The 18,492-nt window shown below is 38.8% G+C and overlaps 2 protein-coding genes across 6 annotated transcripts in view; one reads left to right on the top strand and one right to left on the bottom strand.

Moving 5' to 3' along the window:
- slc25a47a (solute carrier family 25 member 47a) overlaps window positions 1-18,492 on the top strand; it is a 560,121-nt gene that overhangs the window by 322,542 nt on the left and 219,087 nt on the right. The window lies entirely within an intron of this gene.
- syndig1l (synapse differentiation inducing 1-like) overlaps window positions 1-18,492 on the bottom strand; it is an 82,370-nt gene that overhangs the window by 45,555 nt on the left and 18,323 nt on the right. The window contains exon 3 of the mRNA XM_057822976.1: window positions 13,983-14,578. Coding sequence (XP_057678959.1) covers window positions 13,983-14,483 — 501 coding nt within the window. The 5' untranslated portion in view covers window positions 14,484-14,578. The remainder of the gene's footprint in view (window positions 1-13,982; window positions 14,579-18,492) is intronic.

Here is an 18,492-nt window from a genome sequence, read left to right on the forward strand (position 1 = left end):
CGGGATAAATATCATCCGTTAGCGGAGGACAGCCAGTGGTCAAATCAATCGCAAAAGCCAGCGCTTACAGCCGCATTGAAATCATCCAATCGTTATTGTCGTTTACTGCTAAATGAGAGAAAAGATACCTGTAGAAGATTTCATGAGAATTTATGACTCCGGCTGCTGCTGCCGGCCTTTCAGAGAGCTAACAATATGTGTGCATTGAACTGAGGTGTGACCACATTTTAGATTTAATGAAGGTATAAGCGCCTTTCTCCCCTAGTGAATATGGATAGCCCTTCCAATCTCACCTACCATTATGTACAATACTGCGGGATACATCTATTCAAAAACTCCTCTATTGATTTTTACGCACTTTTCACCAAAAGGTACATTGATAAAATCTGTGAAGAGTGAGTTTTTTTCCCCACCGATGAAATTACGCCTAAGCAGCGAGACCACATGCTCACACCATCGAGTAAATATGAAACACATTAATAAATGTAGATTTCATGCACCGGGGGTGGTGGAACAGATGGCTGTCACATCCAAATACTGCTTCTTCTCTTGCTCAGGTGCTATTTTGTATTCAGGTGAAAACGACAGATAATTTTAATAGACGGAAGGCGTGAGGATCAAACGGACAAGCGCGCACACTTCGGTCGTAAAGCTACGCTCGCTAACAAGCATGTCCAACCCAATCTTTGATAGACCTATTACGCTGACGTTACCATTAAACACGTTTCCACGCATTAGTTAGCAGCTCTTAATTGGTTGTCGACAGTTTGCCGCTCGTGTTAAAACGATTAGAGCATGCTGCAGTCATTAGGTTGATGGTTGACTGTTATGGTATAGGCCTGTATTTCTCACGAAATTTTAGGGCTGTTGATGTTTTTAGATGAAATTTTAGGATGAACTTAAGATGCAACTAACCCTTAACTTTTGAAAAAGACACCATGTAGTTTTCTAGCAAATAGAAGAATGGCAAAAGTCTCAACAAGTACACTGTAAAATCACACCTCCTTAAAACTAGTTAAATTCCCTTGTTTTCAGTGTAAATCTACTAGAGATAAGTGAAAATATCTGCCAGTGTTCAAGTAAAATTTACTCACTTAGGCTACTTCAGAAAAGAAAAATAGCTAGGCTTTCGTTAAAATGAAATTAAGCATAACAGAATTATTTCAAGCAAAAAATTCATATATTTAATCTTTTTTTTTTTTTTTTTAAAGCACTAAACACTCACTCTAAGCAACAAACAAAAAACATTCTAAGCAACAAATCTAGGAAATTAAACATTAAAAATGCTTAAATCACTAAATTAAGCAACAGAACAACTCAGTTAAATCATGAAATAATCTTGAAACACTTGATTTCTAAGATTAAAATGTCTTACTTGTTTTAACATGAAAAAAAAAAAATTCTCTTCAGAAGTTTGAGATGAACTCTGTCAATAAAAGTGATTTGTTATATTGGATTGTTTCTTATTTTAAGGTGGGTAAAGTAAATGTGTCATAAATGTTCAAATTCAAGAATAGATATTGTTCAACACATGATTTAAATGCAAATTTTCCTTGATTTAGGTGAAAAATGACCTATTTTTAGATGTCTAGGCTTAATAAGAACAAATAGTGCAGAAATTTTCGGACTATAATGTGCACCTGACTATAAGCCACCACCCACCAAATTTGACACGAAAACAACATTTGTTCATAGATAAGCTGCACCGGACTAAAAGCTGCAGCTGTCCTCATTGTATTATGGGATATTTACACCAGAAGATATGAATCGGTAACACTTTATTTGACAGTAGCATCATAAGACTGTTATAAGACCAAATGAACCACCATGAAGCTTTTAACGAAATGGCTGCAAAGCTTCATTGCTTCAAGAAGCTTCATCTGGCCATCACTGCTCCCTTGGGGGGGATACAGTCAATCTCTGCTGCCACCTGCTGTCAACACTGTTGTTGTCGAACATACGTCCTAGTGTGTAACGCGGCAATACAGATGTTAAATAACAATCAAAATTCATGTTCTGTGCTTATTATTTCTTCAGTTACTCATCCAGTTGTTTCACAAATCGCTAGCTACCAAATCGCTAGCTCTGGTACTCTGTAACACTTTATTTGACAGTGGCGCCATAAAACTGTCACAAGACCATCATAATTATGACATGACAATACCATGAGCTTAATGAATGCTCACGACAGATGTCATTTTGTGTCATCCGGCAAATTATCTCACTTTTGAATACATGTAAAATATCCGAGCTGGACATAAATGGAGTTAGTGGCATAATTTTCCGGATGATACTTAATGAAATCCGTCACAAGCATTCATTATGTTGGTTTTATGATGCCGCTGTCAAATAAAGTGTTACCTATTAACCCAAATAAATCAACAAATAAGACGCACTGGACTATAAGCCGCAGATTTAAAGATGAGGGGAAAAAAGTAGTGGTTTATAGTCCGAAAATTACAGTAATATTTACTTAAAGTGGAATAATCTTACACATTAATCTGCTAACTAGTCTTTAAAATTTAAAACAAGATGGAGAACATTATTTGACTAGAATTAAGAAAAATAATCTCATTAAGATGTTGTAAATTTGCAGTGTATTGGGTCCATGAATGAACCAAAACCATTTCCAGGAACCTCCCTTTCTACTGTGTGTCATTCTGTAACACTTCAAGTCTTTCTGTACCTTTTTTGCAACTTCCTGTCAGTGTTGGAAAAGTTCCTTTTCTACATGAACTAGTTCAAGTTGCAGTTTACAAATTTTATAATGAACCGTTCAGTTTATGATTCAAAATGTTTAAAGAAGTTCATGTTTCAAAGAAATGACTTTTGTAGTTATTTCTTCCCCAATAATTGCTGAAAGCTATTATTATCAGAGTTGATAAAGAACCACAGACAGCATTTTTATGTCCACTTTAACACTGAAACTGTGTCAGATTCATATTCAATTTCAAATCTGCATCAGGACTGACCTGTTCGTAAAACTCGTTTAAATGGCTGGTGTTCTGTCAGATTTTACAAACCATCAGAATTTGCATCGTTACGGTTCTGTGCATGTGCGTAACATTGCAAATGGCCGCGAATGCAGCGATTCCGACGTAAACACCAAAAACTTTCCATAAAGAAAGGAATACGTATGTACTCACATTTGGTCATGGACGCACACGAAGGATAATTCTCCTCACACTCATCCTACCATGTGGTTGTACTCAACTCGACTGCACACCACTTTCTCATCGTTAATGTTTTCCCCGTGCCGTTAAGCATTTATTTTCGCTTTATTCATGTTGCACATGTATGTTTATGATGTAACTTGTTTATTCAGCACCTTTGGATAATATTGAGAGTCCAACTGAATGTAAAAGAATGATTATTCGCCACCATAAAAGCTTCAGGAGCAAAATCTGACAGAACACCGGGTTATGAGAGCTGTCATCTCCTGTGTCCATGCTGCCGTATTTGCTAAAACAACACAGCCATGACGGGCAGCTTGGCAAGCCGGGTTTGATAACTTTCTGCTTTTTAGTTTTTTTTAAAATATTGTTTTAGCCTATGGCTTTATCTGCACTTTTGTCAGAAAGGCTCTAATTCAAGGTTATGAACGCTGCTGACATTCGTTAGCATAAGCACGTACAGTATTTTTCGGACTATAAGTCGCAGTTTTTTCATAGTTTGGCTGGGGGTGCCACTTAGGGGCCGTTTACATGGTGACTCTCAGAGAATACGAAAAATTTCAAATTTGCATTTGCGTCGGTGTCTCCATTTGAACAATGTCGCAATTCCGTATGAAATTCATGCCAGGCCCTAGGGGGCTGTGCAGATTTACAGGGTGACACAGAATGATGCACTTTGACCCCACCAAGCTCCCTTAGCCCGGAAAAAAATATGCCCGCCCACTTGAAGCAATGGCATTTTTCTTCTGTTCAAAAAGGCACAAAAATTGAAACATTTAACATATTTAATTTAAAAACATTATTAAAACAGTAAATTAAAGCCGACATTCCGCCATATTTGCTGTTTTTAATGTTTAGTAGCAGCGCTGCACACGCCCAATGTGACGTGTACGAGTGCTGACGATAACGGCGCGGTCTCGCGCCACGGGAGTCTTTGATATGCATGCCGAGGAAGCCCCCCTCAATCCCCGTCAATCGGATTCTTCCACTTTGGAGGCAGGATTCAGAATTTTTCGTCTTCGCCTTCCGTCTTCGCCAACACCATATGCACGCGAGGCGAGTCCGCTACTCAGTCATTGCGTCTTTGTGTCGCAGAGTCGCGATGAAAACTGCACTTTATACTCAGGAGCGACTTATATGTGAAATTATTAACACATTATGATATCATTTCACATGTTATTTTGGTGTTTTTGAGTGACGCTGATGGTTTGGTAAACTTGTTAGCATGTTCTTAATGCTATATTTTGTGTGTTCAATTGTATTATTGACTTTTTTTATATTGAAATGCATGCTTTTAGTTTGTGGCGTTTTCACGCCCACGTGGGGGCGCACTCGCACTTGTTTACGCGAAGAAGGGTGCTCACACGCCAGAAGAAGACGAACAGCTAGGCAGCGTCTTTGAGCGAGTGGGCGAGAGAGAGACACGGCTGCGAACCTACGATCATTGTTTATGCTTGTAAAATATCTCTACAGGGGCAACGCCTGTGTGTATCATCTTTTCTGTTGTTGTTGTGTGTTTTCCACCCGCGATCGGACACTTAGAGCTAGTTGTGTGGTTGTTTGAACGATGTCCTAATGCTAGCGAACACATGCTAACCGTTTGCGTCATTGCTGTAATAGCACCTAATTATCATTTATTTACGTTGATGCGAACCTGTTTGGTATCGAAGACGAAATTGATTCAGCAAATTATACGGACGTCCAGCATCGTCATTTGGGAGTTTAGCTAGCTGTATAGCCAGGACCGAGCCTTAGCGTCCTGGTGAGGACAGTATATTCGCATTTCGTTGTTCATGCATCATGTAACATCATACTGTACACTTATTCAGCATGTTGTTCTCTATTGTAGTTTTATATTAAATTGCCTTTCAAGATGACATATCTGTTCTATCTGTTGGATTTTATCAAGTAAATTTCCCCCAAAAATGCGACTTATACTCTGGTGTGACTTATATATGTTTTTTTCCTCTTCGTTGGGCATTTTATGGCTGGTGCGTCTTATACTCAGGTGCGACTTATAGTCCGAAAAATACGGTACACGTTACAGAAATGTGAACAGAAATGAACAGGAAATATGTGTTCAATTCACGTTCCCCCAAAATATGAACGCGTTCATGCACAACACTGCCTCCTGTTGACAGTCGATCAATCATGTCCTTGTTAGAAAGGAGTAAATTGTACAAAATACACTGAAACGGTGAACAATTGGATGTCTGTATTCCAAAATTACGATCACCAGTGAAGGTTATAGACTAGAGCATTTCATGTGCATGCTGAAATCCCGCCCAAAGGCCTGATAACCCATTTGTTTTGTAGGCAGTGTAAATTATACCTTCTAATAGACGGTTAATCTGTAGTATCTTCATGAAAGAGGACCCTGTGGTTTGGCAACCTGTTATGTTGTTTCATTTTGTGCCATTTAAACCCATTGTGGACAATTTCTTTCATCAGCTGTAAAAAATGTAGAATTGACATGCACACCTCTAACAGGTTTTTTTTTTTTTTTTTTTTTAATAGTGAAGACAAGGATTGATAGGGCCATTCCTTTTTGAAGATTTTTCAATGATACAGCAAATTTAGGAGTGCTTTCAAACATGTCTGGCACTCTGGCTTTAATAAAGACATTTTAATCCAGATATTTGTTCAGAAATAAAAACATCCAGGATAAAACAATCTTGCAAAGTAGTCGTGGGATTTCTTTCTCATGTCAGACCAGAGGCAAGTGGTCGATGGAGTTAGTAGTGTATTACATAATGAGCCCCATTGAGTATTTTTTTTCTTCTTGGAAAACCTTGATGATGATGTGTTTCATGTTCCTATTCATTTCTGAAGTGGAGAACTGTAAAAACTGAAAGAAACATGTGCGAGAGGCTAATGTGTTTGAACACCTTGGGAGCTGGCGCCACTCAAGTCATTCTCTTTATTTACTAACAAAACAGTTACACAAGCGCTGACATTCATTTTTCTTGTTCCTGCTCTCAATATGATGACATTTCCTCTTGTTTTTGTCACAAAACTATTTCAGCAGGCACATGTTTTTATCACCTAATTCAGCTTGAATCCAGCTGTGTGGTAGCCTTGCAGAAAAGCCAGTCAAAGCGGACACCCTATCCCCGCGTCGCAATCCCCTAAATCCTTTGGAGTGTTTTTGCACTATTGGCTGTGCCAAAATGTTTGGGCAAATGCAGCATTTTCACTTAATATCCCAGGGTAGAGCCGGCAATGGAGACTTATGGTGAATGTGAATTTACAGCAGTGGGAGATGGATGACAAGGTCAGTAGTTCTAGCTGGATTCGTGTTTGGGAAGGAGCCAATCCTGTTATTATTGTACACCGGTACTCATCCTCAGCGAATGTCATGAAATGTGCAGTTTGCAGATGGTCTAATCATCTAACCAAAGTGCAAAAAGTTATTTGATGACAACAAATAAAAGTGTTCTGATGATATAACATAGATACGTTAACATCTGAATATGCTCAATTGGATTTTTCCAAAATAATGCACCCTCTGGATCAGATCCACATTAAGTTTGATTAGATTTCTAAGGGATCAGCCATAATAAATATTTGAAAAACTGCATACAAAAACATTAACCCCAATGAACACATACTGAAGGTAACAAATTCCATAATCATTATGTAGTACAGTGTAAAAGCCTTTAAGTGATCCACAGATAGAAAGACTTGTAGTTCTTAAAAGATAAATGTTATTATGAGGTAAAATAAGTTGGTATTGATGTTTTTGTTTTTAAACAATTTGCAAAATTAGTTTAACGAGTAGGTCGCCATTGTTTTTGACGTCGCAGGGCGGTGACGTCACATGGCTATGCTGCCGGGGTTTCAGAGTATGACTCTAGCGACATAAACCCTTCAACCCTTTCAATTTGAACTTGAAAGGAGCATTAATGAGCATGACAGCATTGTGGAAATTTCACAAAATGAGCAGCAAAAGCAAAATGAACAGGAAAGACGGGATGAGACGTGATGAGAGTAGGAAAAAAAAAGTGTTCTGCCAAAATGTGTCACACCGGCAAAACGAGGTGAATTTGTCACCCAAAGTACTACCGTGCACTTTCAGCTTGTTTTGTTTAGATTCATACAACAGAACATACAAAAGATGTGTTAAGAAAATACTTAAACGTAGGAATATCAAATAAGGGTGACTCAATACTTGACTAATGTGGTCAAAAGATCAACAATCTGCTTTAAGGCTACCACAAGAAAACACTATGCTACACTATAAAAGTATGAGAGGGAAACACATGCAAAAAGTATTTTGAGGCATTAAAAAGGTAATAAAAGAAACACAAATAGTAAGTACTCGCCGCTTTTAACAGACAAGCACATGTCTTGGACATCTCGCCGCGTAGAATGAATTGCACTAACCGGGTAGTATTCGTCGTGTGACAGTGACAATCTACGTCATCACCTCGAGCATCCATAAAACATGACGCCCTCCGTAGGTCAAACCATGTACTGAATGTTATAGATTTTTAAAACAAAATTTTATGTGTTTCTAATCAAATATTTTCGTAAAAGGGAACAATTGTTATTTATTACAACCTACAAATCTTTAAAGCAATCCTCGATTTTAAAGACATGTAGGCTCTAATAAACCACAACTGTTCTCTTGTACTAAAATATGTTGTTAGAATCACATATAATGTTAAATCAATGGGAATATTTTATAATATTTAGTACATATTTTGACCGATAGTTGGCGCCAAGTTTTGCGGGCTCGGAGTGATGACATAATCGGGACGTTTCCAATTGTGTACAACAATTGTGTATTGCTGCCTAAACTCGCTAAGTAAAATGCCACGATGTGCTGCTTTTGGATGCAATTTCCAGTCAAATAGAAACAAGGGGAGTGATGTGAGTCTCCACAGATTTCCTATTGACAAGAAGAGGAGAAATGTTTGGGAAAATGCCTGTACACTGACAAAACTTCCCCAAGACCCAAGGCTTTGTTCTCGCCATTTTTCTCCTACCGCGTTCGAGGCTCACCAGAGCGGCTGGATATTCGAGGAGACTAAAATCAAATGCTGTTCCAACTATTTTCCCTCACAAGAAGCCTTAACGCGCTTGGATAGCGAGTGAAATGCGCACAATAAAGGGCCAAAGACAAGAAATAGCTGGCTGCTCTCTTAAGCAGGCAAGCCTTTCCTGTCGCTACAGCGGTAGGCGAACCTTCTGGCGTACCGCTAGTCACAGAGGAAGCTAATAATTCACCTCCACTGTCAGTTCATCAGTCAGTAAGTGTGTCTGTTCAGTATTCACCTAATATGAGTGATGCTGCCACTCAAACTGATCCAGACACGTCCGATGCAGCGATACAGTGGCCAGCTGATGCGCGTCAAGCACTTAATATGGACCACACTTATGTCGCTAAACGTGAGTTGGATTTACAAGACATGGAGGACACTCGATCCAGATGACGAATTTAATGAGGACAGTCAGCCACGACACGACTCCGATCCTGACTATCACAAGTGTGCATTCATAGTTTTATTACCTTCAGTGAATTTATAATGTCAATAGTCATGAAAATAAAAATGCACGAATGACAAGGTGTGTTCAAACTATTGGCCTGTACTATATGTAAAGCACACAACAGGTCTGGATGCTAACAATCTACATAATTATATTGGAATAAGTTTGATCACGCAATAGCTCACTTTGAAGATCTGCTAACAAAAACCGGAGTTCTCAACAGCATACGCTCTCTCGCTCTGTTGTCATTGAGACGCACTTGCCACGAGTACATCACCAGTTTTGCCCAACTCTTGTCTTATCAGATATTTCCCGCTCTGTATTTTGCCTTTGCTGCTCGTCTTGTGAATGACCGACAGTGCTTTCCTGCTCTTCACTTTTCCGCTCTGGTTCAAATTGGAAGGGCAGAACCGACGACATGTTGGGGTAGCTAACGAGTGACACGCTGGAAGTTCGGCAGCGGGCCCGTTGACGTCACCGCAGTGCCACATCAACATGAATGGCGACCTATCACTTAGAACAATTTTATTAAAACGAAAACATTAAGAGGGGTTTAAATGTCAAATTATTATAACTCATACTCACATTTATCTTTTAAGAATGACTTGTCTTTAAGATCGAGGATCCCTTTAAGTCCTAGGTTCCCTTTTACATTTTTTTTGTCCCACAGCACCATTCTGACTGATTTCATTGTCAAAGATATACAATCTACCACACATACAATTCTCTTCTATTTTTTTATTTTCCATTGTTTTTAGTTGTTGACTGTTTGGCCTTGGCAGAGGTATACGCTTTACTGGATGATGATCTATTTACACAGAATTGTTGGGAGAAAGAATAACTACAATGGACATGAAATAAAAGTGTCCTTACCCCTTTAAAGGAAGTGCAGTTATATTCAGAGGATCCTTTGCTACATTGCCTTGAGTCTGTCAAGGCTACAATCAAGATTCTCAATTATGTTACGAAGGCTAGGTACAGACCGAAGGTCTCGATGCACAATTCCGATTTTTCTTCACAGCCACTGATGCATTCAATACAATTTAACCACGTAAAACTCTCAAGAATTGAACCATTCATTTTCACTTCAAAAGCTGCGCTATGACCCTAGCCTAAGTGTGTTACTCAATGTAGGGCATTTATGTTTGCGGCTTTTTTACTCAGTCCGTTAGAGAATGTCTTGAATTGGCATTGTGTAATTTCAAGTCTATCAAGACATTCTAGGTTTCAGACAGGCTCAAGTTCAGGAACTGCTTTGATACATCTGAAACAGAGCAATATCTTTAAGGGAACTTCGGATATTACAGTGGGAGGGGTTCATTTGCTGCCACCCTCCCATTTCAGTCGCGGGGTTACTGGAGCCTTTCCCAGCTAACTTCGGGCAGTAGGCGGGGTACACCCTGAATTGGTTGCCAGCCAATCGCAGGTGTAAATAATATAGATTTTTAAAACAATATTTTAAAAGCAATATAGCAATATTTTATGTGTTTCTAATCACATATTTTAGTAAAATAGAACAATTGGGACATATTAGAACCTACAAGTCTTTAAGTCCGAGGTTCACTTTTACAATTTTTTTTTTTTTTTTTTGTCCCCACAGCACCATTCTGACTGAATTTATTGTCAAAGCTATACAAAGTATCACACATACAACATTCTTCGATTTCTTTTTTTTTTTTTTTTTTTTAAGTTGTTGAATGTATGGCCTTGGCAGAGGTATATGCTCTACTGGAGGATGATCTATTTACACAGAATTGTTTGGAGAAAGAATGACTACAATGGACATGAAATTAAAGTGTCCTTAGCCCTATAAAGGAAGTGCAGTTATATTCTGGGGATCCTTTGCTACATTGCCTTGAGTCTGTCAAGGCTGCAATCAAGATTGTCAATTATGTTACGAAGGCTAGGTACAGACCAAAGGTCTTGATGCACAATTCCGATTTTTCAGCCAATGATGCATTCAATACAATTTAATCACGTAAAACTGTCAAGAATTGGAACTCTTCATTTTCCCTTTAAAAGCTGCGGTATGAACCTAGCCTAAGTGTGTCATTCAATGTAGGGCATTTATATAATGATGATGTTTATGTATCTTACTTAGTCCGTTAGAGGATGTCTTGAATTGGTATCGTGTAATTTCAATACTATGAAGACATTCTAGGTGTCAGGCCGGCTCATGTTCTGGAGCTGCTTTGATACATCTGACACAAAGCAATATCTTAACTCATTTGCTCCCAAAAACGTATAAATACGTTCTATTTTTAATTGTTTCAGTGTCCCAAAGACATATTTATAAGTCTTTTTTCATAAGAGACATGTCTGGGTTCTGATTCAACTGAGATCCAAAGCAAAAAGCTGAAAATCCATTTTAAAGCAATAAAACTGGCCATTGGATGGCAGTAGCGCATTTGGTAAGACCCGCAACCCAATTCAACGACAACGAATGGCCGGGCCACATGGCTGGGGCGCCAGCGGAGGGATGCCAGGCGGCGGACGACCGAACAGAACAACCGAGAGGACGCCTGGGAATCCAGGCGCTGGACGACCGAGCAGAACGACTGGGACCACCAGTGCAGCGGACAATGCCGTTGAGTCCGTGCTGCTCGCCGAGCAGACCCCGCAGAGACAAAAAAAAAATCAATCTTTATGAGACAGGCGGCGATGAGGGAAAAGTTAACCCGGCTGTAGCGGCCACAACAGCGTCATCTCAGTTATTTATGTGTAAATAAATTGTTACTTTGTTATCAAAAGCTCTATTTGTCTTTTTGTTTGTTATTTTTAAAAGGAAAACATTATTCAGATGTTTGGGATATAACTAAAGCAAAAAATAGCTGTGTTAAAGTCCAAGTTCTGTTTGAAATGTATGCTTTCACAAAAAGCTCAATATCTCTGTTTTTTTCATCAGAAATTGGAAAATTGCTCAATCTAAGCTATTTTCTGATGCTTATTTATAAAGAATGGAAAAAGATATGAACTTACTTTTTTTCCTGCTGAAAGAAGAGAGTAATCTTTCTTTTGGTGGGTTCCATGTTTATATAGCAATAAACCTGAATTTTCTGTGGGCCTTGCAAAATCAGTCAAAATCCAGTAAAACGGCCAGCGGAGGGGGTTGCACCGGTGAAAATGGCTGGGAGTGAATGAGTTAAAGGAAACCTCAGACTTAAACACTTGTAGCCTCTAGCATGCCACAATTGTTCTCTTTTACTAAAATATGTTATTAGAAACACATAAAATATTGCCATTGATTTAAAAATCTATAATTTTAGTACGTTTTGATCAACGGGGGCGCCATGTTTTATGCACGCAACGGACGCTCAGGTTGATGACGTAGTTTGTCACTGTCAGTTGACGAACACTACCACCGTACTGCAATTCCTTTTACACGGCGAGACGTCCAACACATTCGCACATCGATAAAAAGCGGCGAGTACTTGCCATTTGTGTCTTTATTGAGTCTTTTATTATCTTTTCATTGCCTCAAAATACTTTTTGCATGTGTTTCCCTCTCATACTTTTAAGCATTGTGTTTTCTTGTGGTAGATTTAAAGCAGAATGTTGATCTGTTGACCCCATTAGTCACGTAGCGCAGTGGTCTCTAACCCGGTCCTCAAAGGCTCGTGTGGGTTGTGGCTTTTGTTCCTGCCGATCCAGCACAGATAGTTGAACCAATGAGATTTCTGCTAATACAAGCAGCACCTGAATGTGATCAAATGATCGCACTTGTAAAACATCAAACTCTTGTTTGGAAGGAATGAAATCCTGCACCCACAGCAGGCAAAATTTTGAGGACCTGGTTGGAGACCACTGACATAGCATATTTAAACCACACTTATTTGATATGACTACCTTAAGTATTTTCTTAAGGCATCTTTAGTATGTTCTGTCTGTATGCATCTAAACAAAACAAGATGAAAGTGTACGGTAGTACTTTGGGTGTCAAATTTGCCTCTTGTATGACGTTTCGCCAGTCTAGCACATTTTGGCAGAACACCGGTTTTGTCATACTGTCGTCTTATCCCGTCTTTCCTGCTCATTTTTCTTTTGCTGCTCGTTTTGTGAAATATTGACAGTGCTGTCATGCTCATTAATATTCCTCTCTGGTTCAAATTGAAAAGGTTGAACAAATGACATGTTTATGTCGCTAGAGTCCTACTCTGGAAGCTTGGCAGTGTAACAATGCAACGTCAACAACAATGGCGACCTACTGGTTGAACTAATTTTATAAATTGTATAAAAACGAAAACATCAAGAGTGGTTTTAATATCAAATTAGTTTAACTCATAATAACATTTATCTTTTAAGAACGACAAGTCTTTCCTTGGACCCCTTAAAGCCATTCAAGACTTTTTGGGGGCAAATAGTCTTTTCAGTGTAATAATGTGGAATCAAAACGTGCTGTTTTGACAATGTTTTGTTTCTGTTATGTTTTGGGGCTACTTTGCTACTTTCTAAAATGCAAGACTTTTACAACATTCCATTATTATCAGAAAACAATTTAGCCTAAGTTTATGAATTTTTTTTTGTTTGCTTGAATAGAATATACCTTCTAAATTTCATTGTTAGCCATTCACAAATAATGAAGAAAGATTTAAAAAATAATAGTGTACGCTAGGGCTGTCAAACGATTAAAATTGTTAATCGAGTTAATTACAGCTTAGAAATTACTTAATCGTAATCAATCGCAATTCAAACCATCTTCAAAATATGCCATATTTTTCTGTAAGTTATTGTTGGAATGGAAAGATAAGACACAAGATGGATATATATACATTCAACATACGGTACATAAGTACTGTATTTGTTTATTATAACAATAAATCAACAAGATGGCATTAACATTATTAACATTCTGTTAAAGCGATCCATGGATAGAAAGACTTGTAGTTCTTAAAAGATAAATGTTAGTACAAGTTATAGAAATTAAAACCCCTCTTAATGTTTTCGTTTTAGTAAAAAAATTTTCAATCAAAAAATAAACTAGTAGCCCGCCATTGTTGATGTCAATTATTACACAATGCTCATGGGTGCTGAAGCCCATAAAATCAGTCGCACCCAAGCGCCAGCCGAGGGCAACAAAAAACACAACAAAAAAAACCCCACAAGTAACAAGTGGACATTGCACTGTGCTGTCATTTTAATCTGTTTGAGCTGGGCATGTGCGTTAATTGCGTCAAATATTTTATCATGATCACTTTAAAAAATTAATTACCGCCCGTTAACGCGATAATTTTGGCAGCCCTAGTGTACACACATCAAACAACAACAACATGAGCGGTGAGTTGACAGGCCTTCGGCCTATTAAAAATATGGCTTTACCTCATATTCAATGTACTCTTCCTCCTCGACCTCATACGAAACGGTCTGGATCTTTACGTGCTCGCCATCCTCCGGCACCTTCATCTGCGGTTCCTCCGAGCCCGCTGTGTCTCCGCCGGTTGAGTTTGTACTCTCTTTGGCCTTCTTTTCGGTGAAGGTGGTCTCGCAGCATTCAGTTTTGTATTCCTTAGCCTTGACGCTGCCATTGTCCTCTTTGTACAGGATGAAGTTGGGCCTATAGAAAGCCTCCACAGCCAAATGAAGCGAAGTGGCATCCAAGAGCTGCTGCGACTTCATCTTGCCATTGCTATTGTAGCCTCCTCCACCGCTTACAGCATTGCTCGATTTCCCCCCGCCGCCGCCACCACCGCTCTCGCCACCGAAGTAGTTGATAATGTTCTCCTGATACTGGTTATTTGGAAAGTCTCCCCCATAACCGTTGACCATGTGCTTGGTATTTTTGTCCAACAAAGGATTTTGGAGCTCACTGAGGTTCTCCATAGCAACAAATGTGGTGAAAGGTGGCCTAGCTTCTTAATGATGGGTGATTCCTTGACGTACAGTCGGGACACTAGCGGCATTCAGCACTCTGAGATCTGCAGAGGAATGAGACAGTATTGGAGAAGAAAAGATGGATTCTTTAGTGACAAATTCTCAAGCAGAGCTTTTGAAGAGTCTTGTTTTACTTCCATATTATCAGGAAGCGCATCTTATCCAAGAACTCAATTAGGTTCTAATCACCTCCTGGTTTTCCACACATTGACAAAATACCCAGAAGAGCAACGGCAATTGCTCCTAATGCATTTCTTCGGGAGGGTGTGTTTGTTTTGTGTAGTTGGCGTATTTGTTTTCACTCTAATACTCTTTTTCTACTCACTTTTTTTTTTTTTTTTTTTTTTTAAATTAAATAGCTTTAAGAAAGAAGTTCCCCAGTAATTTGTCATGGCATATTGAGAAATCACAAGCTGTGTCTTAATAGTGGTGTTGACCATATATGCCCCGTAGGTCATACTTTTCCCACCCATGCTGTAAACCTTTTGAGCACAGCAACATTTATGCTTTTATTGCGCCAACTTTGGTGAAGCATAATTTATGGTTAGCTTCCTGGAAAATTTGCCCAAAAAGTCCCCTTGACATAAACTAGGTGGTCATTAATTTGGGTTAATGAGATTCAAACATTCTGGTAAACAAGCTGGGAAGTGGCCATAAAGCAGTTTGAGGTGAGAACTTTTTCTGCTGATTTTCCGCTCTGTGCGTTTGGACTCGATAATTCGCAGGAATAAAAATCATTGGTGCTCAACGAGGAGTAAAGCTGATGACTAATGCTATGTTTATTTATGTTACTGGTGGCCATGGTGATCAAATTTCAGGCCACTGTGGACAAAATGGGATGGATGACAAAAACCAAAGTGTGATTGCTGTGGAAGCCTGGCCAGATTTTTAAATTGTAAAAATACTAACACAGCTTTCGATTACGACACAAATTTTAACTACATGATCAAATGTAGGTGGAGCACTTATCCAAGTTCTATGACCATTTTGAAGATTTGCCATGAGAAATGGTGTCTGAGAGCATGTTCATGTTATGTGTGCAAGGTTTACCCTAAGATTTTTTGAAGCTGTGGTGGTGGGCTGCATTGGAGTCGGACAGCCTCACCATGTCGTGCCACGGCAAAATTGCATCATATTATGACAAATGAGATTTTTTGGGGAGACATTTTTTTTACCCAAGATGAACCATAACAAAGATCTATTTCAAATATTTAATTAGCCAGGCTCTTAACTACGGTACATTATGTAAAATGCGTAGGTCAGAGGTGTCCAAACTTTTTGCAAAGGGGGCCAGATTTGGTGTGGTAAAAATGTGGAGGGCCGACCTTGGCCTTTACGTAGAACAATATATTTAAGCAAATTTTAGCAAGCCATTCTGTGTGTCACATTTGCTTTATTTTTATTTTTTTTAAATTAATTTAGGGCTGTCAAAATTATCGCGTTAAAGGGTGGTGATTAATTTTTTAAATTAATTAATTTTTTAATTAATCACGTTAAAATATTTGATGCAATTAACGCACATGCCCCGCTCAAACAGATTAAAATGACAGCACAGTGTCATGTCAACTTGTTACTTGTTTTTTGGTGTTTTGTCGCCCTCGGCTGGCGCTTGGGTGCGACTGATTTTATGGGTTTCAGCACCATGAGCATTGTGTAATTATTGACATCAACAATGGCGGGCTACTAGTTTATTTTTTGATTGAAAATTTTACAAATTTTATTAAAACGAAAACATTAAGAGGGGTTTTAATATAAAATTTCTATAACTTGTACTGAAATTGATCTTTTAAGAACTACAAGTCTTTCTATCCATGGATCGCTTTAACAGAATGTTAATGTTAATGCCATCTTTTTGATTTATTGTTATAATAAATACAGTACTTATGTACAGTATATATTACTGAATGTATATATCCGTCTTGTGTCTTATCTTTCCATTCCAACAATAATTTACAAAAAAATATGGCATGTTTTATAGATGGTTTGAATTGTGATTAATTACGATAAATTAATTTTTAAGCTGTGATTGACTCGATTTAAAACTTTAATCGTTTGACAGCCCTAAATGAATTATTTCAACAATCACGCAACTAGCGTTTGTGGCGTTCTCTTTCGACTCTCGGGCTCTTGCGAAATACTGCTGCTGTAAAATTAAACTAGCTTCAAGTTGCTTCAATTTCTCGCTACATATCTTCCCTGTAATCTTGTCGTACATGTCAGCGTGTCTTGTTTGTTAATATCGCCTCACATTGAACTCTTTAAAAACAACGACTGTGTCTTTGCAAATGACGCAGACACAGTTGTTGCATATTTTAGAGAAGAAATACAGTAGTCCAATTTTCACCTATCCTTGAAGCGTCGGCCGTCACAGTCAACTTTCTTTTTTTTGTTGATTGTCGCCATTTTAGAAATGGGGAATAAAGAGTAACGCGGAGTATTGTTGCTTAGAGTGCTGCTGCCTTTTAGTGGGTAAATGAGGAGCAGCATTTGGTGTGTAAGTTACTTCATATGCTGGTAGCAATTTATTAAGTCTGTGTGCGGGCCAGACGTTATTGATTTTATGACAGAGCCTGGGGGCCGGATGAAATTTGACCACGGGCCGCATTTGGCCCCCAGGCCGGACTTTGGACATGTCTGGTGTAGGTGATTACACCTATATTACCCTACGTAATAATACAACTTTTTTTCTCGGTGCAATAGTACGACTTACATCTCGTAGTCATTCTTTTTCCTTTTATCTGGCCCTAATATGTACTACATTACCACAACAATACTAGTCCTTCTGTTAATAGACCCATTTCAAGGAGTAGGAGGAAATTCTAATAGCCGTATAAAGGGGTTAGGGCTAGTTTTACTAGTTTCAGTGAGAAGGTGAATATTTCTTTTGTTGTTGTTCGTGAACTACAATTCCACACAAACGCACTAGGTACCATTAACCTAGCAAGGAGAGGTATAAGTCATTTTTCGAGTGTCCCAGAGCTCGTGAAAAAAAAAGCAAATTTATCAACGTTTCGTCAGCCGTGAGTGCATTTATCTGTCGGCCGAAACAGCCTGATAGCACAGATATAAATACGCCTGCCCCTCTGCTATTGGATGCGTTGTTGATGTTAGCGCGGCGGCGCTCTGAAAATAGTGCAAGGCTCTATTTTGGGCCCTGCCTCAGTGCAAATTCATTAAAACTTCCGTCCAAGACGTCGGTCCACCACTCACTTTGGCCGAAACGTCAGATCCAAAATACTGTAATGCCCCAGATAGGGGGAAGAATGAGAGTAGTCTGTATTGGCTTACCCACTTTATTGTGGCAACGGGTCCCGATAAGCTTCTGCTTTTTTTCCCGTCTCCTTTGTCATGTCTATTCTCATCTTCTTTGGATAAACAAACATACGCGATGATTTCCTTCTTTCTTTTTTCTCTCTCCTTTCTTGTGACATTGATTTTAATGTTGATGATGATGATGATGACAATGACAATAAATTCAAATTCAAACAATAAAGAAAAACAATAACAAAATAACAACGGGCTACTGCGACATGCGACCGCTATCTCTCACTATCTCGCCCGTTGTCCCATTCTTCCTACTCGCTTCCCCCTACATCACAGCTTCCTAGTCCAATCGTCTCTTAAGGGGGCTGCACATAGTTACGGACATTACAATATACAATGAATAGATTGCCACTGAACCCTTCGCACTAGGCTGCCGCTAGTTTGAAATGGCCTTAAAAAAAAAAAAGATGTAAAAACCCTCTCATTTGCAAGGCATGGTAGCTTTTATTTTGGGGTGTTGGTGCACCATGATCTTTATATGTAGGGGAAACCCTGTGTTTGACTTTCTGATTTATTCCTTTTCAAAAAATGAAGCTGAAATGATATTTCCCTTGCATTCCTGAAGAGAAAAACTTTTTTATAGATTGAAATTTATGGTTGAGCATCGAGTCTGAATGAAACCACTCCATTAAAA

This window comes from Corythoichthys intestinalis, chromosome 19, assembly GCF_030265065.1.
Source record: "Corythoichthys intestinalis isolate RoL2023-P3 chromosome 19, ASM3026506v1, whole genome shotgun sequence".
NCBI lineage: Eukaryota > Metazoa > Chordata > Actinopteri > Syngnathiformes > Syngnathidae > Corythoichthys > Corythoichthys intestinalis.